General features: G+C 42.2%; 1 protein-coding gene across 3 annotated transcripts in view; it reads left to right on the forward strand.

The window, feature by feature from the left end:
• The window catches only part of Gas2 (growth arrest specific 2), a 145119-nt gene that overhangs the window by 53725 nt on the left and 66563 nt on the right, over window positions 1-24831 (forward strand). For all 3 annotated transcript variants that reach the window (XM_008850704.3, XM_029554839.1, XM_029554841.1), the window contains exons 4-6: window positions 1236-1377; window positions 13652-13715; window positions 23679-23820. In XM_008850704.3, the coding sequence (XP_008848926.1) occupies window positions 1236-1377; window positions 13652-13715; window positions 23679-23820 (348 nt within the window). The remainder of the gene's footprint in view (window positions 1-1235; window positions 1378-13651; window positions 13716-23678; window positions 23821-24831) is intronic.

Below are 24831 nucleotides of genomic sequence, written 5' to 3' on the forward strand. Positions count from 1 at the left end.
AGTGCCGTAGACTGTACATGGTACTTTAAGGTAAAAATGGAGTTATAGACATGAGTTATTGCATATATCAAGCTGTATCATATGGCTTCAAAGGAAATCGTCTGGAAGAAAGGCTGTCGATTGTCATCTTTGTTATTTCTTTTTATATTTTTATTGACTTATGCATTTTTAATTTATTATTTGTTATTTGTATGAGTGTATTGCCTGCATATATGTAAGTGCACCTATGTCATGCAGTACCCACGGTGGTCAGAGGAGGGCATCAGACATCCTGGAACTGGAGTTGTGGACATAGTTAGCTACTGTGTAGCTGCTGGAAACTGAACCCAGGTCCTCTGCAAGAGCAGCCAGTGAGCGCTCTTAACCCCTGAGCCGTCTCTCCAGACACAAACTTTGTGCATTCATACAATACATCCTGATCATATTCAGACCCTTCTCCCCTATCTGCACCTCCCATAGCCCCTCCCACCTGACTTCAGGCACTGTCATTAAATTTTTTTGATTTATTTTTATTTTCTGTGTATGAGTGTACTGCCTGCATGTGTGTAAGTCAGCCATGTTGTGTAATGCCCACAGAGGCCAGAACAGGACATCAGATCCCCTGGAACTGGAGTTACAGATGCTTGATAGTTGCCATGTAGGCCCTAGGATTTGAACTGGGTTCTTCTGCAAGAGCAGCCAGTGCTCTTAACCACCGCGCCATCTCTCCAGCCCCAGCACTGCATTTTAAAGAGGTTTTTGGTGTATCTTTGGCATTATCATCGCACCCGTGATGCCAGCGACTCTGCTGTTCCCCTCATTTCAGTGCCGGCAGAATGTATGTATTTTGTGAACTTTTTATATGTCAGCATGCATTACAGGACAGGCTAATTTCATTTCAATATTGGCGAGTTCTTCTTTTACAGCTGAAAAACACATTTTTTGTAGTTGTGAGAAATACTTACAGAATGCTTAGAGGAAAGAAAAAGCAAAGACTGATATTAGGAGAGAAAGAAAGATCAACTTGTGCCAGGGAACGCACTCGTGTCTGTTGACTGTATTACTGTGATTTCCACAGCCTCCCAATGCCAGAGAAGGTTCTATAGCATTCCTTGCCATTTCTTGACTATTCGTAGACCTCTTTTATCAGCACGAGATCATTCCAAAGTGTTTTGTGGAAAGCAGAATCATATTTCACTACCTCTCTGTGATGACATGCCACGTCTTCCACCTGATGAGCTCTCTTTGTTTTTCAGACTCTGGCATTGAAGAAGATTCCATGCAAAGCCAGTGCTCCCTCAGGCTCCTTTTTTGCCCGAGACAACACAGCAAATTTCTTATCCTGGTGCCGGGATTTGGGGGTGGATGAAACATGTCTGTTTGAATCTGAAGGCCTGGGTATGTAATTCCTTCAAAACTTAAGCTGATGGAATATTATAGTTGTTTTTCCTCCTAGAATACCCCTCCAGGATTTTGGGGGGGTGCTGTCATTCTTCATTATTTTTTTGTAAGTAAGAGTGTGTTGAAAACTTAGTTATGAACTTGACCCGGTTAAGATAGAAAACCGTGTCTGCCCTGTTCCTGCTAGTCACCTGGTAGATAAAACCCAGGCACAGAAACACTGCTGCCTTTCCAAGCCATGTTTGAGAGCCATTAACACAAACTGGGTGTAGGACTGGAAAGTACAGGGTTGGGTTTTGGGTAGTACCACCAGGTTCTCATCTAAGGTAGAAGGGTAGGTCATGGTCCACCAAAATAGGACCTGTGTTGTCACCCTCTGTGAAGTCTGAAAACCCAGTGTCTCTCATCAGCTCCATCTTTTTGAAGCTGTATTGCTTATGTATAAACTGATCTACTTTCTAGAGAGTTAGGAAACAAGGCAAGAGGAATATCCAGGTGATTGTAGATGATGCTGTTGAAGATCAACATCTCACTAAAAAGATACCTGGTTTGCTGTTTCCTGTTACTTTGTTTCTGATTGAATTTTGGCAAATCCATTTCCAGACCACAAAGTGAACTTTTTAATTTCTTGGAAGGAAACACACAGCACTCCCTGATGTTCTGGGATGAAATGTTCAGACTTACTATATGAGCCCCACTGCAGTGTAGCTCAAACTGCAGAATATTGAAACTAAGTTGCTGTTTTAGTGAAGGAGAACAAAGTCAAGAAAGGAACCATAATGAAGAAATGAAAATCTTTCCTTCTTTTGCCCAAGGCTCTAAAAAATCAATTTACAAAATCACATAATACCAAATATCACCATTAAAGTAAGCCGAGCATCTTTCACAGAGTAAGTACACAAATCACCTTCCAAATACTTAAAAGTACTCTTTGCCCTTGAGCCTCAGAAAACAGAACTTCCCTGCTAAGCCTGACAAGCTGACTGCGGCTGCTGAAAGTTCATGCATTTTATTTGCAAAGGTCTTTTGTATCTGCACTGAGATGAAGGGGTTGATTTGGAAGAGACTGCCTTTAAATTTCTGAGAATTTTCTCAGCAGAGAAGGGAATACCATCAACTCAGACTACTAGAATATTCTAGATCTGAAAGACGACCAGGGGCAAAATCACACAACAGCGTGGAACATGCTCATTGGGCAAGTGGGCTTTGATTATTCTGACATTTTCTCATCAAAACCAAAGACGTGGTGACAGATGTGGGTGTCTCCACCTTCGTGTCAGGAGCAATTTTACAAACAGGTGTTAACTTCTAGGTGTGTACGAAATTATGTACACTCATGTAGTGGGGTATTACAGGAAGGGAATGGAGAGGAATTGTTTGAAGCAAACACAAAATCTGGCAAATGTCTCTGTAGCTGCAGTCAAATGTCAAACATGCAGGTGCATCCTATGCCTCCCCCTGGGTCTTTAGACAGTTACGGGCATGATTTAAAATTCTGAGGTTATCTGCATTGCAAACAATGGCTACATGTAAGAAATTGTTTTACTGTCCATGCTATTCTACGAGTTTGCTCATTGAACAGCTTTTCATTAAAGTTTTTCTTTTTTTTTTTTTCTCCACTCACTGGTAAAATCAAATGTGTTACAAAGAGCTGTGAGTGTAAATGTGACCTTGTCTTAAATTTTTGAGTCTATGAGTTATTTTGTTACTTGAACTAATCAAACTTCCAGGTAGAATCAAGAAGAGTCCACATCATTATGAGTTTTTTCTTGTGGAAATTTCACCATGGTTCAAGGTCCTAGTGTGTCTCTATGCACATCCTTCGCTCTAATGGCTCCGAAAATCCATTTCAAGTAATCAATAATACATTTTATTCTGAAAGGATAGACCCTAAAGCACCTTGTACCATGACCTTGGTATGTAAATGCATACTTTGTAGCATATATAATTATGCCAAGAAAAGTTAGAAATCCTACTTCTTCCTATTTGACAATGTGGCATGATTAAAAGAAAGTCCATGATAATTTATACATGAAGAAATGTTGAGTATTTTCTTCATTAAGCATATTTAATTTTTATTCTCTTCTGTAACTTAGCTTATAATTTTCAATTAAAAGATATTTATCCAGAAGGTTGCCAAATTCAAGATTTCAAGACTTCAATTTTAAAACTAATTTTTCATATTAGTACCGAACTAAATGAGGATTTCTAATTTGATGATTAATGAAAGAAACATCTGAAATTTCTGCTGCTCAGAGTGGGGCGTAAGGAGCCATGCCTGAGGCCTGGCACAGTAAAAGAGTCAGCGTTGCAGCTTGATTTTAGGATCCCTTGGAGACAGAAAACAGCTGGGCCCCTGGATCTCAGTGGTGATCAAGAACAGAGAGAAATCCCGTTTTCCTTCTTTCCTGTGGTGGTGAGGGGCCGGGAGCCAGGCTACTGACCTTGGCCTTGACCTCTCCGGTTGCAGGCTGGGCTTTGCTGCCGCGCAGCACTGGGAGCTGTGCTTGGGGCCTTTCAGGGTTCGCTTTTGAAAGGGAATTTAGGGCAAGGTTTTTGTTTTCTTTTTTCTTTTTTCCTATCTCAAGATTTCGTTTCAGCAGCACACAGATGAAGAACACCCTTTGTGTCCAGTGTTTTGAACAGAGAGCAAAATGAAAAGACGCCCCGATGAAAGGAGAAGTGTCTGCGCCTCTGATAAACTAGATCAGGGCGCGGCACGAGGCGTCTGCCGGGGCCCCAGGTGCGGCTCAGAACGCGCCTTGTCTGGGGGCAGCGGGCGCGCACCGTGCAGGCGCAGCATCCTGAAACTGTGTCCCAAGGACCTGGGTGCACAGCCGACCGCCTGCGCTCTGTCCTCTGGGGGATGGCAGGGTGTCCAGGATGAACCCGGAGGTCACCTAGTCCTCTCGGTTGCGTTTCAATTCCTGGCATCTCAGGCAGCACATCCTCCATGACATCTCTTTTTGGTGCTTTGAAGCCTGGTCTCCTGTCATGGGGCTTCCGCAGCTCAGGCTGAGAAGGACCCTGAGCTCTCCCGGCCGCCGAAACACCACACCTGCCCTACATTTTTGAGACATGGTTTTCCTCTGTAAATGTCAGTTTTCAGATAATAAGCTGACTAGACCTAAATAATGCTTCGGAATTGAGCACAGGTAAATGGAGACGAAGGTCATGAAAAATGGACTCATACAAAGACCAAGTTAGCTGAGATACAAAACTGGCACCTTCATAATCAAGTTTACAATACCTTTTTACCAACGAATAATAACCGAGTATTACAAAAACTAATACATAAAAATAATGAAAAATTTAGAAAATTGAAAGCCGGGTGTGGTGGTGCACACCTTAAGTCCCAGCACTGGGGATGCAGAGGCAGGTGGATCTCTGACTTAAGGCCAGGCTGGTCTACATAGTGAGTTCCAGGTCAGCTGGGGCTACAGGGAGACCCTGTCTCAAAAAAAAAAAAAAAAAAAAGAGAGAAAGAGAGAGAATGGAGTAGTTAGGATTCCTAAAAATTAATCTGATTTATAATAAGAAGAAATTGGGGACTGGAGAGATGGCTCAGCAGTTAAGAACACTGGTTGTTCTTGCAGAAGACCGGGTTTGAGTCCCAGAACCCACATGGCAGCTGACAACTGTCCCGTAACTCCAGTCCCAGGGGATCCAACAGCCTCTTCTGACCTCCGTGGCCATTGCACGACACGGGTGCACTTACCTACACACAGGCAATTCACTCATACACATAAAATAAAAATAATAAATAAAATAAAAAAGAAGAAATTGGACCAGTTTACGCAGAGGATGATTTACTGACGTTTCCTACCTGGGCATGAGGCTAAACAGGCAGTTCATGTGCCCAAGAGATGCAGCGAGCTATAGCAGCAGATAATTTCTGCACGTTCTGCACATTCCTGTGATTTCTGCACATGCGTGGAACATAGTCCAGCTTTCCCTGACCTGACTCCTTACAACAGGACAGCAGTGCTGGCTGGCAATTTTCTTTCTCGTTCCTCTGATTATTAAGATTAATATTTGGCTTTATTAAATGCGTTCACAGTATTTAGGATTGTACTTGAGGTAGAAAGGATGATCATGACTATTTTCTTGAGTTTAAGTGTTTTATTAGCTCAATATCAAAATATTGTCTCATTTATTATTTTAAGGGATGTGATTTTTTTAATTGTAGCAAAAAATACAGAGTTCAGAGGGTACCAGGGATTGCAATATTTTTTAGCTTCAAAGAGATATAAAAATCAATAATCTTTGCATCAATAATCAATGTTTTTCAAATATCAATTTAGTCATTTTAACCTCCTTCAAAATAGCACTGAATGTTTTTATATGGGTTGTTTGAATTAAAGTCAGAAATCTGTGATCTAGTCTCAGTTTAAAATGCTTCTTTCCTTCAAATTATGTCATAAAACTCTGTGAATTTTTCTAAGACTTTTAAAGTATAATCCACTTTCTTTAATTAGTGGTATTTTTGTTTGTGAGTTGTACATGTGACTTGCACATGTAGCCTGCACACTGGCTTAGAGTTTGCCAACTTCACTTTTCTCCTGAGATGTGCCTGATTTTCCTTAGTCATACACGTTTTTGTGATCTGGGAGCCGGAGGGGGAGGAAGGGGCGATTCTAAAAATCTTGCTGTTGTTTCACTATCACTGTTATTGGCTGATTGTAGGATCTGGATCGCAGTGGCTATTCTCCGTCTGTCTCTCTGAGAAAGAATCTGCCCAGCGAGAAAAGGGTTTGCTCTCTGCCGTGTAGCATGTACCCACCCGTGTTTTGTGTGTGAATCTCTCTCTTTAATTCTGATCCCTGTGTCTCTGTGTTTGCTGTGTGATTTCTGTTCTTCTGATGCAACACTGTGGTGAGAGGGTCTCACAAGCTCTTAACCTGTACAGGTGGCTTGGCCTCTTGCTCCATAGCAAACATTATCTGCTTTCAATATGGGTTCGACATGGCCTCACTAAAGTCAAATGGACAGTGTGGAGTTGTCAGCTGGCTGCTCCCATCCTTTTACTGCCATCACTGGTTGCATCAGAAAAGGACTCCTGCCTGCTTCCCGGGGTTTGTGAACCTCCCTGATGTTATTCTCATCTGTGTTGAGAATTTTAAGGATATGTCTGTGGGAAAATTCAAGCTGACATTATTAGCGATTGATTATTATTACAGATATTGTGATTTATTAGTAGTGTCAATGTAGGATTCCACAGGATTGGTTCAGTTCCAGGTTCTTAATATTAATTTTATTTCTCCTTCAGACTTAAAAAACTGTTTGTTAAAAAAAAATACTGTTTTAGCATTTTAATCCACACTCCTTTCTTTCCTTCCTTTCCTGTTTGCTTTCCTGCCTGCCTGCCTCCCTCCCTCCCTCTTCCCCTCCCTCCCTTCCTTCCTCTGTCCCTCCCTTCCTTCTTTTCCTTCCTCCCTCCCTCCCTCTTCCCCTCCCTCCCTCTCTCTTCCCCTCCCTCCCTCTTCCCCTCCCTCCCTCTTCCCCTGACTCCTCACCTCTGTAGACTATCTGCAGCATCCAAGTTTGTCTCCTCCCTTCCCCTATTCTTTCCAAGCCAGTCTCATGTAGCCCAGGCAGTCCTGGATGAATTCGTTGTGTAGTTGAGGATCACCTTCAGATGCTAGCCCTCCTGCCCCTGCCTCTGGAATGCTAGGATTGCAACTGTGCACCAGTTGTACCAGCTGTGCAAGAAGTCTGCTTTTACATTGAAACTCAGGAAATCATTTTCAGATCTATCTGTTTGCTCTTTGTCATAGAAATTTCAGAGAATAATATTAATTTAATTGAGATAGTGGGATGATGGTTCTCAGGCACTGAGGGAGTCAGGTAGATTCAGGAAGGGGGGTGGCTCTCTAGCTCTTCTGGGGAGTTCCTATCCTCCTGTGTTTGATGGCTGTGGCTCTGTGCTTGCCAAGGTCACCGAAGCACAGCACCCAGTTACCATCTGCACTGACAGCAGACTGCATTTCACAATGAAAGGCTGAGATTGGAGAGTTCCATTACTTGTCAGTGTGACAGTTCCAAATGGCCCAGCCAGGATTTGACCAGCTTTATTCACCTCCAGATATAGTGCCACTTTTATAGAAATTAACAATTTGGAGAGATTCTGTTATTCTAGGATTATTATACATGTAAAGAAAATAAATAAATGTAAGCTAAACCAACTTCACTGGCTCGGATGACTCTTCTGAGACGTGAGCGCTGGGAAATGAAGGCTCCCTGTGCACCAGCACATCTCTTCAGCAGATACTAGAGCAACTCACAGCATGCATTCTTCCCTAGACTCTTCCATCACCAATGAGACAATCAGTACACACTCTCTCTATATGATTTGTGTGAGCATCCACCTTCAAGAGCAGAAAGCAGTGGGTTAGTGTGTGCCGCGCTAAGCTTGCCCTCAATTTTATACAGTCCAAGGTCTGCTAAGGGGATGGTCTCAATCACAAGCAAGATAGGACTTCCCATATCAACCAACATAACCAAGGCAGTCCCTCCAAGACATCTTCAGAGGCTAACCATCATCTAGACATCTTTCCCAGGTGTCCAGAGCCCTAACGTTAGTGAGGCACGAGGCCTCCCTCTTATCATTTGTGTTTGGTGGTTTGTAGTTACAGGCACTGAACCCCTTCAGATCAGTTTTGTGCCTCGTAAATGTCTGTCCTTGACTGGCCCTGTATTTAAAATACCAGATTTCTCTGTGGGTTTCACTCAGAATGACAACACACAGGTAGCAGTTTGTGGCTGTCCCTCTGCTTTTCTGGCCAGCAGATTTTGCACATACAGATCCCCATAGGAGAGAAGTGCCTGCAATATCCACTTAGGAACAATCCAGTGTATGTTATTTTCCATCTCATCATCATCCTCACCATGACAACTGTCCTTCATGTTGGTAGACAGTGCACCAAGTGTAAGTCACTACACACTTACATATTTTTAGCAAAATAAAGGAGCTCTAAGTGATGTTATTGATATCATAGTTCAGACCAACACACTGCTCTCCAAACTTTCACTCCTCCTGGAAAGTTCCACGGTGATCCATCCATAAGGCTGGAGTGTTTCTAAGTGCTCCCGCTTGATATCCACACTGTTGGTCTCTGGACCCCACCTCATCTTCAAGGGAATGACACTAAGCATGTATTTACTCTTAACCATGGGAGCAACTCCCTTAGAATGAAGAGAAGGAAAGACAGCTGTCAGGACATGGCAGTTGTGACCAGAGAAACCAACTTTTATATTCTAGTTTATGGATTTCTCCCCTCTCCCCAACCTCTCTCTGATTTATTAGGAATTATTCTTTACTTTGAGAAGGTAGGCAGCCAAAAATCCATAAATTAGTGATCTATCAACTTAAAATTATTTAATCAATAATGATATTTTTCCAGTTTTTCTTCCTGAATAAAAAGCTAATAAGTTTCATCATTACCACAAATATTGTAGGTTTTCTTGTGCCAAAACCAAATGGACATCAGATTTTTCACACTTTCTTTCTTTGCCCGTCTGTTAAACTTAAGATATTTAGCTAAACTCATTCACGGTCTAATGCATTTTATCCTCGAAGATTCTATGACACGGAAACTCTACCCCAAGCCTTAGCAGAGGTCTCATTTCTATTCCTGGAGTGAGTGGCATCCTGACATTTGATACCCAGGAGGTTTTTATAGGATGTACGTTATGAGATGGAGTCTCTCACAGGTTTGGGGTTTTTTTGTTGTTGTTTTTTTTGTTTTTTTTTTTTGAGACAGGGTCTCACTGTGTAGTCTGGGCTGGCATGGAATTTTGTATGTAGACCCAGTGGGCCTTGAACTCACAGATCCTGCTGCCTCTGCCTCCTGAGTACTGGGATTAAAGGCACTCACCCCCATGCCCAACTTCATCGTAATTTTTAATTTGGAAACTGTTTTGCTTTTCTGAGAGGTTCTCAGCATTATATATTTTTCCAGCTTATGGTTTTGAGCATTTTTAAAACCCTCCAATAATACACTGTTTTTGTTTAATGATCACTGTCCTTCAGAGAGCTGTTTTAGAGAATCAATTTAGAGAAAAGACAGGAAAATTAATCTTCTATCCTGAACTCAAAGAAAAGCCCATAACGTCACAATGATGTGGTGGGGGAAATGCTTCCTAATGTAAACTACAGTGGAAGTTTCTTTAGAAAAGGCAACTGAGGAACTATGTCCAAAATGAGCCATGCGTGTAACTGACATAGGAGCTTTAGCTCAAACACTGTGCTGAGCTGCTGTTTGGCCCTCCCTGCAGAGACAGGCATTCAGTTCACTGGTCCCCTAAAATGCACAATACTCAATCAATCTAGATTAATTATTGAAAATGGACTCAATGGAATTGTTTTATTCTCAGGAAAATTAATGGTGAGGCGTTTAACACAGTCTATAACAAGATCTCTAATATGACCTCTGTACAAATCTATTTCTTTGACTGTACCAGCACAGACTTCAAACAGCTAAAGTATATCTGCTTTGTGTTAGCCTACATAGGGTGGCCAAATTGATCTATTGGCCTAATATTTGATTAAGCTTAGACTTTTCCAGCTCCTATGTAGTATACATGATAAAATATTTGACACCTGTTCATTGGCATAGGCCACTCCACCTTGATATCTCCCAACAGTATGTTCTTTATTCCACTGGGTTTTTTTAAATCACTGACTATAACGAATGGTTCACTGTAGGGACACAACATAATGGTGAGAGGAAAAACAAAAATGAATTAATTCGCATTGATTTAACCAAGTGAAGACAATCTTCATAGACAAATCATCAAAAACAACAGAAAGAAAAATACTAAAGAGGCCAGTGCTCCTGTGCCACGCTCAGCAGAAGCAGTACATCTCTGTTCATTCATCCTAGACCTATTAGATAGACAGGGTTGCTTTCTTTAGAAAGGTGAGATTTTATAGACTGGCTTCCCTGCATAGCACAAATAATATCCAGGAGCCATCACTCTCCCACCCAAACCTCTGCAGTTGAATCCACAATCAAGATCCGTCCACCCCTCCCCCTTGGTACAGAGTTTGCTGCAGTGACGAATCCAGGCCGACTCCTAAGTCGTATATACGCGGGTGCTAGTAAAGAGGTTTTAATTTTACAGCAGCACTCTAAAACATGCTTTCGTTTGCTATCAGGTATTTCGCTAATTTAAACTCTTGTCCTTTTAAGAATTGCTAGGCAAACTTAGACTTTAAGTCTGCTCATCATGACAACTGTTTCCACTACAAGATGGTCTCAATCCCTGGTGTTCTGACAGCGTGCTGGAGGAACTGCTCTGTCATGGGCGTTGTGCTGAGTCAGGAACGTCGACAGACATTTCATTTAGGGTCAGCTGCTGGTCATCAGTCTTTGTCCATTTTAAGTCAGACAGAGTCTAGTCAGTATTTGGAAAGCCACTTTCACAAGACCAATAATACTTCCAAAGATTTTATTACTACTTTTTAAGGGATATGATTCCATGAAAGCTTGAAATTAAAACCTTTTCTGTGGACGTATTCCTGAGAAATGATTCCAGAGAAGAGAGTCCTTTGTTTCCTCCTTTTTATATTAAGTCTCAGCTCTGTACCCCAGACTCTGGGCTTCACATGGTGCCCTCACATAGACGTCATCGTGTTTTCGTTCTTCGTCACCCCCGTCCCCTCTCCATCTCAAAGATGTACTTTATGGGATTCCGTGCCATTCCTGTTACAGTGACGGGAACCCTGACCTTATTCTCCTGTTTGCCAAATTGATTTTCTCACAGGTCCCTGTGGAGTCAATACTTGGGTTTCAGCATGCAAAATGTTTTACATTGGAGAATGAAGAAATAAAGAGATGTGCAGTGGTGATGTGTCCTTCGTATCAAACTTCTTATTCCTATCTTCCCCAGAACAAATTTTATTTTCCATATAACACTCCCACTTACACACCGGTGCTTATAAAGTTCTCCGCATGTCTGCACTATGGGCTAGAGAATCATTATGGCTGTCAGGTGCCGCTGCTTATACTTGGTTAGTGCCTACACATGGGCTGGTCATTAATATTTTGACCCAGTTTCCATGGAGAAATGCTCATGAGGCTTCAACGTCTACTTCACAATCTCACAGAGACTCAGGGATCAGTCGGGCCCCAAAGTCTTCCTTTCCTCCGTTTTATTGGTGCTTTCCCCTCTCACAACTCCCTTTTTTCATTTTGGTACCATTTAAAAAAAAAAGGGAGGAGGAGGAAGGTCAGACTACAAAGGGTCAAACGACTAAGGAAGATCGACCCCCTGGTTTGCTTCTGTCCTGTGAAGTTTGCTGTTGGTCTCTGTTTGAAATTGATGTGTCATGTCACAGGCCCCCTTTCACCTTGCATGGAGACAGATGTAAACCTTTGAGGTCCATCATCCAAACCACAGTAAGCTGGCACATTCAAAACTAGGAGTGTAAATACATTTCTGTCAAGCTTTTTTAATTAATTGGAAATAAGTCAAAGCTCCCTTAGTGAGGGTCTGTAACAATATTGCAATGGTCAACTGAAATGGAACTGCATTATTGAGAATGAGACTTATTGATCCTATTTAATATTGTCAGTTATGTTTTAGTAAACATTCTTAGAGCATGGGTTTATTTTTTAAAGTTTAAAAGTGACATTTGTATAACTAAATACTAATACCCAATTTGAATATCTGTTTGAAATAAAATGAAATCACATGTTATTTAGCTTTTAATATCTTATCTATTATTATTTTATGCATATGAGTATATTGCTTGCATGTGTGTTAATTGCACCCATGTTATGCAATGCCCATGGACATCAGCAAGAGGGCATTGGATTCCCCTGTAACTAGAGTTACAGATGGTTGTTATCTGCCGTGTGGGTGCTGGGAATCAAACCCAGGTCCTCTGCAAGAGCAGCCAGTGCTCTTAACGGCTGAGCCATCTCGCCAGTCCTCAAATCTCATATTTTTAGAGTGCAAATAAAACTAATTTTTCTATTCATACCCATTTCAAAAGCATCCTGTTATCTTACCATTCCATTATCTGTGAAGAGAAGGAATTGAAATATTTACATAGAGTAAAAGTGGAAAATTATTACAAAATTCTAGGGTTATGAATTAGAGCAAGATTGCTATTTTCTATTTATCAATAAGTATTATTTTATCACAATAATACCTTTAATTGTAAAGACTGTTCTCCATGCAAAAAACTTCATTACATTCTTTTTTTATTTGATGCAGAATATACTATTTTAAAAAGTACCCCAATCTGGGGCTGGGGAGATGGCTCAATGGTTTAGGATGTTTGCTGCTTTGTTCCCAGCACCCAGGTCTGTGGCCTACAACTGCCTGTGACTCCAACTCCCTCTTTTCACCCCAGTGGGCACTGCACTCACATGACGCACACACACATCACACACACACTGCACTCACATGACGCACACACATATCGCACGCACACTGCATGCACATGATGCACACACATCACACACACTACACTCACATGACGCACACACATAACATGCACACAAGCTCACAGACATTGAGAAACAATCTTGGCTAAGAAAATAAACAGCACGTGCTCCTCTAGTAGGCTCAGAAATGCTAAAATGTCCTATAAACATTTATGAATTGCCCAAAGCTATCTGTAAACAGATTCACTAGATAATTATATTATGTCAGTATAAAAACATCAGCTCAAAATGTGTCAATTCACTCATCCCCTAGACAAAACCAATTGATGGTTAGTTGGTACGTATTATAAAAATCAGGTCAGTTGAAAGTGTCTCTCTCAAGTATCACTTAATTAGATTTGTTTAGGTGAGAATATCGAACTCGGGTCCCATTTGGCCTTTGCCTTTATTTGGAGGTGAACAAAGGATCATGGTTTACAAATTTTGTCCTTACTCATTTTCTGCTGAAATCAGAGGTACACACAGGATATTAAAAAGTCTGACCCTTACTGCATAGTTTTGGGTGTACTGTGTATTTTTAAATATTCATCAGTTATTTATAATTATCATTTTGCATATATCCAGTATTGACTTACTAATGTTAGGTAATCGAGAAAAATGTTTTCAGAGTGGGAGTTCACTACCTTGGCAGGGTTTGGGAGACAGGGCAGGCAGAGCTTTAGAAAATACTTTGTCTTTAGTGGGGCAGCATGGGATGAATTTACAATGGACAGAATGGAAACCAGCTCTGATTGGAGAGGCAGGGGAGGGGCGGCAGATAGCCTGCCACTGATAGGTGCTTGACAGTCTTTTCTATCTGTCTTGTCTTCCAGTCCTGCACAAGCAACCCCGAGAAGTGTGTCTCTGTTTGCTAGAGCTTGGCCGGATCGCAGCCAGGTAGGCCCGACATCTGCTGACATGTCAAGATGCAGATGCTTCTCAGCCGCCAGCAGCAGAAATGTGCAGAGGCATTCAGCCTGGATGAGGAAACCACTCACGATATGCCTGTGGGGAACATTGTGAGAGCCACCGTCAAAGTTAAAAGCATGGTTACCAGAATTCTCAGTGCCTCAGCTGCGTTAAAGGCCTGAGCTTTCGCTGATATCTTTAATCAAATGCATTTCCTTTACAGACCTGAGGGAGTATGGGGGGAATCCACTATGCCTTTTAAACATCTTACCTTATGGACTGGGGAGATGGCTCAGCATTTGAGAGCACTGGGTGCTCTTGCAGAAGACACAGATTCAAGTCCCAGCACCACATGGAGGCTAACAATCATCTGTAACTCCAGTTCCAGGGGATCCGACACCGTCTTCTGTCCTCCATGGGCACTGCATGACACAGGTGCACTTACATACATGCAGGCAATACACATACATATAAAGTAAAAATTTTAAAATAAATCTTATTTGTTTTATTTATTTGCATGTCTGTGTGCCTGCTGTCTGTGTCTGTAGCTCATGTGTGCAGTGCCCTCAGAGGTCAGAAAAGAGTGTTGGATTCTCTAGAACAGGAGTTACAGACAGTTGTCTGTTGTCATGTGGGTGCTGGGAACCAAACACAGGTCTTCTTCAAGAGCAGCCAGTGCTGTAACCGCTGAGCCATCTCTCCAGCCCATCTACTGATGCTTTCTGGACAGCCAGCTGTCCCTACAGTCTCTCATTCCCTGCTACTTTATCTCTTGCTTTCTAACAGTGTAGCTTCCAGTTTTTTCTTGATTTCCCTAATTTTTTTAATCATTTCCCTAGATTCTCTTACTTGGTTATCATTCCTCATAGCTTTTAGTTTCAACTCCTGAGTGGGGGATACTTTTGAAGTTATTTTCTATGCTTTTAGTAAAGAATTAGCATTGTATTTATTTTGTAAAATTCATTTTTCTTTTAAAATGTGTGTATGTCTGTGACTGTGTGGGTCAGTGAATGTGTGTGCAGTACCCACAGAGGCCAGAAGAGGGCATCAGATTCCCTAGGACTAGAGTTCCGAGCAGCTGTCCTCTGCAAAAGCAGTATATTCTCTGTGGAGCCATCTCTCCAGCTTGCTTTATTCTTACACACAGATGTGGTTTGAACTTGTTCTGCAAGGGGGGGGCAGGGGAAATAACCCAAGTAACTGTAGCAAGCACTGCTAAACAAGCAATCCTGAAAACTACTGCACAATGTTTTTGATAGTTCTGAGACCCAAAGAAAGAGAAATGAAGATACAGAAGTTCGAAAATCCAGATCTGAGTAAACACTTATGGATGAGATCAGATAAGCCAGGAGAATGCAGTGACAGACGGCATGAATATCCTTAGAGAACATATGTGGCAAAACCAGGAGAAAGAACAGAGGGGTGTGCATACCAGGAAACTGGTGTGGGAACAAGCCTGCTGCTGACTTTCTTCCAGTATCAGAAGTAATGGCGAGTTATTGAAATCATCGTACCCATTAGAACTTTAGAGAACTGACAGGAAATCTTTATTTCCCATAGTAATTACTTTGAAAAAGATTGCTTCAATATCTTTAATTCAAATTAGATGTTGTTGCGTATACCCACCATGGAGCACAAACAAATATTGAGACGTTTAGAGGTTTCCCTAACCATGCTACCATTTCTAGATAATTGTGCAGAGGCCTCTCTGCGTGCAGCCCCTTGTCCTTGAACACTTCAGGATCTACATCCCAGGAACAGTTCAAGCTTGCAGCACCTGGCTTCAGAGCTCCAAGCCTCTTCAGCCCCTGAATCCTTGAGTTTAGTGAGTAAGCAGGACAAAGGTACTGGTTCCTCCAGGGCCCGGCCAAGCCAAACTCTGCCAAGCCAGTCCCCACCAGCTTTGGACTTCCTGACCTTCAGGAACAGCCTGAATGGAAGGAGGAGCATGGATTCCGCATCCATCAAACAGGAGCAACAGACACTAAGAAAAATCACAATTACTAAGCTGCTACCTGGGAAGTAGCCAATAGAACTTGGAGGCTCTAGAAATTCTATACGGAAAACACCATGTACTCTAATGACACCACTAGACTATTAGAAAATGCAAGATTCCATTTCATGCTAAAATAATATAAATACTTTTGCCAGATAACCCTCAAATTCTGAGAGGTGTGACTCTACAAAGGAAGTTGCTGAAATTCTACTTTTCTTCCTCCTTCTAGTTGAGATTCATTTTCCTGCATTCAGGAGTTTTTAATTTTGCAGCTATATTCTTGTTATATGAGTACTCCAATTAGAAAGCAACATGTCCAGCTGTGGCAAGGGCATCAAAAGTGGAGCTTGACTCCTAATGTCAAAGTCCCTTTAGGAATCACCTCCCTACACCTTCAGATCTGTCATCCATTACGTCTTGACATAGGGATAGAACTGATGAAGACCTTGGAGAATGAGGAAAATCACAAGAGCTTTGTCAATGTCAAAGTGAAATATATGAAGAGCTCCCTCTCACTGAAAATATTTAATGAGTTAATTAACAATCAGTTGATGAATTTGCTTATTTTGAGACAAGGTCTCATGTAGCCAGGCTGTCTTCAAACTTACTGTGTCGTGGAGAAGACCTTGATCTCCGGCCTCCACTATCCCAGTGCTAAGACTTGCAGGCATGAGAAGCCACACCAGGTTCATGGGGTGCTGAGGCTCAAACCCAGGCCTTCTGTGTGCTAGGCAAACACGCTGAGCTACAACCTCAGCCCACCACAAGTCTTTCAGTTGGTGATTAGTCTGTGTTGCCATCCCAGTGCTAAGACTTGCAGGCATGAGAAGCCACACCAGGTACATGGGGTGCTGAGGCTCAAACCCAGGCCTTCTGTGTGCTAGGCAAACACATTGAACTACAACCTCAGCCCACCACAAGTCTTTCAGTTGGTGATTAGTCTGTGTTGCTCTCTGCGCACCCACATTTTTTGGCAATGTGAGTAGGAAAAAGCAGTGCTTCTTTCAAAGCTACATCACAAAAATCAGTCTGAGTGGAGCTGAGATTACGATCACTCTTGCATTGTAATATTTAATTTGAGATTTTGCCTTCTGTCTCCTTCAGCTATTGGGGTTGTGTGTACTTCTTTCAAGACAAGTGAAAATGAGCTGTTATATGCCTAGTTAACTAGTTAGTTACCTAGTTAAACAGCTGAGTGGATTCAGTTGCATAGGTTATTAGCCATGTACGAATACCTTCTTAAGTTTCTCTTTGAGTAGATTTGGTATTTTGTTTCGTTGTTAGGGACCTAACACAACCTCTCTCACTGCTGTTTCTTTGTGCTGAGTTCTAGTAGATGAAGGAGCTCAAAGGAAAGCCATTCCTCCAATCTAATTGTTTGTCTATGGTTTGCCTTTGATTTCTACCTAGGTCCGGATGCTGGAGGTTTTGCTCCCACCTACCACAACCCTGCTGTCAGAGATTTCACAAATAAATGAGTTTGAGCAGTCTCAGCCAAAGCTAGGGCTAGTTTTCCCAGATCACTCAAGAACCACATTAATTTCATACAGAACAGATGAGTTTTGACTTAACTCCCAGGACAATCTTGTGAATTTTGTGCTTTCTTATATTTCATTCTTTCTAAAGGTTTATTATATATTTCATAAATAGTTCTTACAAGCACCAACATCACTTCAGAACCTTCCTGGAGTGTTGGAGGCCCTGCCTGGCTCTTCTGCCTGGGGACACTCATTGGAGCCCCTGCATGGTTCCCTGCGGCCCTGGCTCTCAGACGGAGGGTAGAATACTTATTTTGTTCTCACGGTAAACCTTCTTTTGTTTTCAGCTGAACAGAGCCATCATTGTTAGAGGGTAAACTTCTCCGCTGACATTTCAGAAAGGTGTCCATTTCTGAATATGAAAAGACATTAATTAACCAAAGCAATTCAATGGCATAGAAAGTTTTCTAAATCAACTTTTTTATATTCATGGTTGCAAAGTGAGAAAATAAGTAACTATAAACTCAGCATCTTTTCAACTGAGAATTAAGATTATCTTTATGATAAAAATGAAAACCTTCTGAAACTGTGAGTTGGCACCAAGATTTATTATCAGTGCAGTGCTGCACCATTTTATGACTTGCTTTCAGGGCTTCTGTGATCTAGAATGAAGTTTTATGACCATTCGAAAGGAAATATTTCATGAAAATTTTGTCTGATCTTCTATCTCAGTCCTGGTCTAATGAAATGTTGCTTTAAAGGAAAACATTCTTGTGATAAGATCGCACGTCGATTCATTTGCAGCACATGAGCTGGCTGGCAGCCATCCAGTTCTATCGTTTGAATGGAGCATTTTCCAGATGTAAGTCTAAGATTAAGTTGCCTTAAAATAGAAAAAATGGAGCAGGAATTATCTGGCAAGAATCTATAAACTATCTGTTACATGCCTTAAAACCGGGGAGTTTCATTAGTCTATAAAATTTGTCCTCTGACCCTATTAAAACAGGACCCAGATGTCTTTTGTTTGAAAAGTAAAGTCTACTAAATAGTTTGAATACATTTTCTAGTCAGGACAAAGTTTGGTGCTGCAGTTATTTCAGCTAGCTTAATTGCAAAAATTAGCTTTAAGTGCCAAAAAAATGAGAAACCCATTTCTTCAGTCCCCATCATGAATCCATCAGTCCTAAGACTCCCTAACTCTTCACTCTTTTAATGAGATATAAGTAAGTGGTCAGTCTCCCAGTATTTATGCTCTTTCTGTATCTCTGGGCTCATCCAGTGAGGCCAGCTTCACACTCTCAGTTGTACCATCACTAAGGCTTGGAGCAGCAAACCCCTCTGAAGACCTAAAATTCTGTCCTTGGAGAGAATGGGAAGGAATATAAATTTTTAAACATTTTGACAAAAAACTGAAATGGTATAGTAAAGTGATACAGAGTTAATCATGGAAACCAAGCACAGGCAGCCCTTAGAAAACAGAAATAAGAATTTGATGACTAAGTTGGCTTGCAGGTGCAAGTCCCTGACCCCAGGGGGCCAGGATTTACAGGCTGCTGACATCTCCAGACAGACAGGAAGCCAATGAATTGCATCTAAGTGTGCATTTCAGGACTGGCCGGACTCTACCTTAGGCAGCTTGAGGTAGTCAAAAGCCAGTGCAAGCAGAGCCCCAGAGCTTCGCGTGGCTTTCCGTGTTGAGGGCAGGGCTAATTTCCATCTCTCCCAGATAAAGAAGAATCTCCAGGAAAGGATTTTCCGTGTGCAACTCTCTTACCAGTTTTAATCGAAGCCAGTCTGCTCTGTTTGCACTGGACGTGCAGTTGAGCCTGTTGCTGCTCTAACAGCATATTAATTATTGTTGTATTTTGTTTTCTAAAGCGAGCCTTTTGCACCTTAATCTTGAGAAGGTAGTTTTCATCCACCAGCAATGGCAAAATGAAATCATATTTTCCCATCATATTTTCAAATATGATGCTTTCACTTATGTATGACTGACTTGGAATTGGCTGTGATCCCAGAGTCTCAATTTCCTCCAGACTCAGAACCAAGTTTATATTATTCTCTATAGAACATTAAACATAGGCAAGTTTTATGCCTTGATGGAAATAAGAAGCCACAGAAGTCTAGGGCAATCACAGAGGTCGCCTGCCTAGGTGCCTCTGGCCTGCTTGCTGCAGAGCTGTGGTTGCTCTAAGTCAGTGGTGCTGTGCTCTACCATGACAGTTCAGAGTGTACCATGCTTCCAGTAACTCGTATTAAGTGGTGCATGTTCCATTACTAAGACGCATCAGTTATACCCAAATAGTCAGCCTAACTCAGCATTAGTTTTAAATATTTTATTATTTTTATTTTACGTGAATGAGCATATTGCCTTCATATATCTGTGCACGCATGTCTTGCAATGCCTGCAGAGGCCAGAAGAGGATGTCAGATCCCTTGGAACTGGAGTTACAGAAGATTGTGAGCTCCATGTGGGTGCTGGGAACTGAACCCTGGTCCTTTGCAAGAGCTGTCAGTGCTCTTAACTGCTGAGCCATCTCTTCAGACCCTTAGCGTTAATTTTAAAAACAAAGAGTAGGGATGCGACAGCCTTGGGGTTTTCTCTAAGATCTATGACCTCTCCAGCTATGTGTACTTGGCTAGGTTTACAGTACCACACTCGAGTTTCCTCCCACTGAGTGGGCTTTAAGTCCAACTAGGTAGCTGTTGATTGCCCCAAGAGGAAAGTGCCACCACGGCACTACTGTCGAATGCTGTGCTGGTCACTGACGTGGTTTTTAGGCCTTGAAGCTGGGTTGGACCATTGATTGATCTCCCTTAGCAGCTTGCACAGTGCTCTCCAAAGCCATGAGAGCTGCCTTCAGGGAGGAGGCTTCCAGGTCAGTTCCAGATCCATTGCTCCAAATCCTGTGTCCGAAATGTGTCCTGTCTTCAGCAGTAGGGTCTTACCTTCAGGTTCTGGGAGGGAATCAAATATGATTTCTTACTATGTGAAAAATATGGATCCTCATATTTATAGACAAGTACCCCAGTCACCACTCATCAAAGAAGCTTCTTTTGCAACAGACTATTACAGAATTGCACAGCTGGTCACACACAGACACTCTGTGAATTCCTCAGGCCTTACTGGCACATCTACAATGCACCCTCTACACCTAAGGCTCATGGGACATAGAACACGGACACTAACGAATCTCTCAGTTCTCATCAATGAAGCTCCCTTGTTCGACAGACACCCAGGAACATGAAAGGTCACAAAGAGTCTACAGAATGCTGATCCTTGGACAGGACTCCTGTATTAACCTTCACCCACCCAGGGCTCAGGGACCACTGCGGAAGAGGGCGCTGAAAGATTGTAAAAGCCAGGGAGGAGGTGCATGACCAGATGGAAATAGAGTCCTAGAAGCTCCTGGGACCCTGCTCATTTGAACCTACAGCAATGGTGTCAGCATGTACAGGACCCATGCAAACTCAGACAAAAACCCAGCATGGAACTAGATAAATGGACAACAGACCCCAATCTTAGGTGATGAAATATTGGCAACTGATTACTGCTGGGCGAGGAAGAGCTGATCTTCCTAAAGCGAGGGACTCTAGATAGGCCGAGTAGACCTCAGTAGATGAACTTACACCGAGGAAATACTGGGGGCACTAACTTGACATAAGAGTCCTTAATACAAATGACAGAATGTATGAATTCCAGTGGGGGGCAGTGGGAGGGTGCCAGTGGGGAAGGGGGTGTAAAGATCATTAAGATATTTTGTATGAAATACACAAAAATTCAATTAAAAATTACAAAAAAAAAAGCAAAGAGTAGATCCAAACTCCACAATTCTTCCCTTCAGCTCTCTCACAGAACTGTGCTCCCGAGCCAGGCCTCCCTCATCCCTTTATTCAAACAATTTCTTCAGCATGAATTGGGGAACTACAACCTTGGATCCACCCTTATCTAACGAAGAATCTTGCCGTTTGATCTCTAGTCCTAAAATTTCTTATCCATACAATGTTAAGCATGCATCTCAATTCTCGCTCTTTCCAATGTGGATATGAATATAAATATGCTGCTTTCAAGGTTGTGGCTGGCTAATTCAAGCACACCACAGTCACTTGTTAACTTGGGTGGAGGGCAATGTGGGGTCCCAAGGAATGAAGGTCAGGTGCCCAGGTCACAGGACCACGTGGCTCAGTGAGCTTGTTTGTGTTATAAACTGCCATTTTGTGGTGCCAGGTTAAGTCATTAGTCCAGATTCTGGGAGTCATTCTTACAGGTACGTGTGTGAAAGGCTAGAAATAGAATAAGGTGGGGCCAGGTCTGTATAGCAAATATTTACTGATTATGGAACAAAAATTAGTCCATAGGTTAGTGCACATGTTCCACTTCTCAAGAGGCACCTGACACACGGAACCCTTCTCTGTTATCTGTACTTTGAAAAATAAAACAAAAGAGTGACAGGTGAAAGATCAAGTGTCCCCGCTGAGAGTGACAGGGTCCAAGCTGGGAGACGCCCCTGCCTATAACTGAAATCAGAAGTTGGCCAGTGAGCCCCCGGTCACCAGTGAGGATGAAGCAGGCTGGGTCCCGGGGCACTGCCTGTGGACAGCCTCCTCCCTAGAACTGTAAACTGAATCAGCCATGGTAAACTTGGTCACTGTTGCAAAATTCAAACTTCCAAGTTTTACGTCTGATGCTGTTCCAACATGGTATTCAGTCAGAGGCTTTAGAGTAACTCTGCCCACATCTTTATCCTCTGCTCATAGACCAGTTACCTTTATCTGTTATTTATAGTCCAGTTATGTCTTACATTTTGTTTTGAGGAAGAGTTTCAATATATAGTCCAGACTGGCCACAGATTTATCCTCCTGTCTCAGCTTTGCAAGTACTGGGATGATGGGTGTGTGTCACCACACCTGGCTTATTTACTAATCTCTAAGGGGCCTCGATAGCTCCTTTATTATAACCGCCTGATGTAAAAGTGCAGGAAAATTGTTGTTAGCAGGCCTACGTCTGAGCCTTTATCCTTTTTCACTTGGCTCTGGACCTCATTTTTTCTGTTAAAAGGAAAGCATGTACTTATGTGACACCCCAAATTCCTCACAGCTCTCAAGTTCTGGAATCATCTTTTGCATTCCCGGAAAAGTACAGCTGATAAGAATCTATAAAACTGAGCAGAATTTAAGTTTAGCTTAAGAAAACCCTGACTAGGGGAAGTAAGCTAATAGGATCTCTCTCTCTCTCCTCTCTCTCTCTCTCTCTCCCCTCCCTCCATCTTTCCCTCCCTCCCTTTCTCTTTCTCTCTCTCCCTCCCTCCCTCCCTGCCTCCCTCCCTCTCTCCCCCTCTCTCCCTCCCTTCCTCCATGCCTCCCTCTCTCATTCTCTCTCTCCCCCCTCCCTTCCTGCCTCCCTCTCCCTACCTCCACCTCCCCCTTCTCTCTCTCATCCCCCTCTCTCCCTTCTCCCTGCCTCCTGCTCTTCCCTCCACATCCTCTAAGCGCTTATAATTTATAAATTTTTTAGATGCTGCTGTTCTAAGTTATTCGCGTTTCCACTTCATTTTCCCCCGTAACCATGTTCTTACTGTGTAGTCCTAAGGACTTAGCCGATGGTCCTGTGTAACTGAGACACTGTTCTGTGTGCAGAAGTGCCCAGTTAGCAGAGCGTTCCCACTCTGTAGAAACAATTAAGGATTTTTTTTCAATTTTGGGGTTCTGCTGTTTTAAACTTGGCATTGTGTTGAACGCCCCCGAAGCCCATCAGGCTTGGGTCTTCAACAAGAAAAGAAGACAAGGGTCTTGATTTTATTATAAAAAGCTGACTTCTTAGCAGTCAGGGGAGCGATCACAGAATGGCCTTTTGCTGTGACATTTTTTCCAATATATATTTTTATTGAACTTTTGGGCATTTCATACAATGTGTAGCCATATTTAGACCTCCTCCCCTAGCCTCGGCCCCCACAGTCTGCTCCTCTGATTTTTATTTCCATCATTAAGAAGATTATAATCAAAGTGAGGCTTTAATTATAGCTCTAGCATTGCTAGTTCTGGTAAAACAAAGTAAAGACTAAATTCCCTCTGGGCGTTCATGTTGTTGATAGAGCAGCATGTTGAATGGACTGTTTTCATGCTCTTTCTGTATGTACACGTATACACATACAGCAATTGTGTTTTTCTCTTGCTCAAATGTTAAGACATTTCATTTCTTTTCCTTTAAAAATTTTTATTAGTTTCTTAGGAATTTCATATGATGTATTTTGATCACATTCACCCCTCCCCCACCTCCCCCAAGGTCCACCCCACTTCCCTACCCACTCAACTTCCCTTCTGTTCTAAACCCATTGAGAACAATTTTGAACCCTGTGAAGCTCCATTTCAATGTCAGAAAGTTAATGCAGTTTGTTGTGATGCTGCCCACAATCCAATGTAGTGTATTACTGTTAAATCGTTATAATACATTCACGTATAACAATCTCATCTTGAAAGGTATGGTGTGGAGCCTCCTGGTCTGATAAAGCTGGAAAAAGAAATTGAACAAGAAGAGACACTCTCTGCTCCCTCTCCGTCACCTTCTCCTTCATCAAAGTCTTCTGGAAAGAAAAGTACAGGAAACTTACTGGATGATGCAGTAAGTGAAGTTTGCCAGAATTCTTACCAGCAGTTGGTGCTTTTTCCCCAAGTACAAAACACGCTCATTCTGACCTTACGGCATTTCAACTTTCTTAGAGTTCACTTTACCTCTTATGGAAAATGTTATGGTCATATCATTCATTTTGAAATTCAGAACTGAGCCAGACATTTAAAACAAAATGCTACTTAATTCTGTTGAATAGCATGTGAAACTTCAGGAAAATAAGCCAACTGCTTGAGACTGGTTTTTGAAAACACTTAAACTCACTATCAGCCCTTGATTCCTCCTTTTACAGACAAAAAGCTTGAGGCTCAAAATCTCAAGGACTGTTGAAGAAGTATGTGTCCGTATGATAGAAAAGTTAGTTGGGCTTTATTGGTTGTCTAGTATTGACCCAGTTCATCATTATTTTCTCAAGGGCTCTCATATCTGAAAGGCACATTTCTTATGGAGCAGTGGAACCTTAGAAGGTGTGTAGCACAGAGTGGAAAGCAGCTTAGGTTTTGACACAGCTTACCTAACTCTGTGGGGTCTTGTCTCTTTAGTCCTCCCTCACAGGCTTTGGTGATTAGGAACCCTTGCAGTGGTGTATCTGCATCATGATCATTTCATGGTGTATCCCCGTCATCATGATCATTTCGTGGTATATCCTCCTCCTCATCATTTCGTGGTGTATCCCCATCATCATCATCATCATTTCGTGGTGTATCCCCATCATCATGATCATTTCGTGGTGTATCCCCATCATCATGATCATTTCGTGGTATATCCCCATCATCATGATCATTTCGTGGTGTATCCCCTCATCATCATCATCATTTCATGGTGTATCCCCGTCATCATCATGATCATCATTTCGTGGTGTATCCCCGTCATCATGATCATCATTTCATGGTGTATCCCTGTCATCATCATTTCGTGGTGTATCCCTATCCCCGTCATCATGATCATTTCGTGGTATATCCTCCTCCTCATCATTTCGTGGTGTATCCCCATCATCATCATCAT

Source organism: Nannospalax galili, unplaced genomic scaffold (genome assembly GCF_000622305.1).
Source record: "Nannospalax galili isolate Female #2095 unplaced genomic scaffold, S.galili_v1.0 scaffold645, whole genome shotgun sequence".
NCBI lineage: Eukaryota > Metazoa > Chordata > Mammalia > Rodentia > Spalacidae > Nannospalax > Nannospalax galili.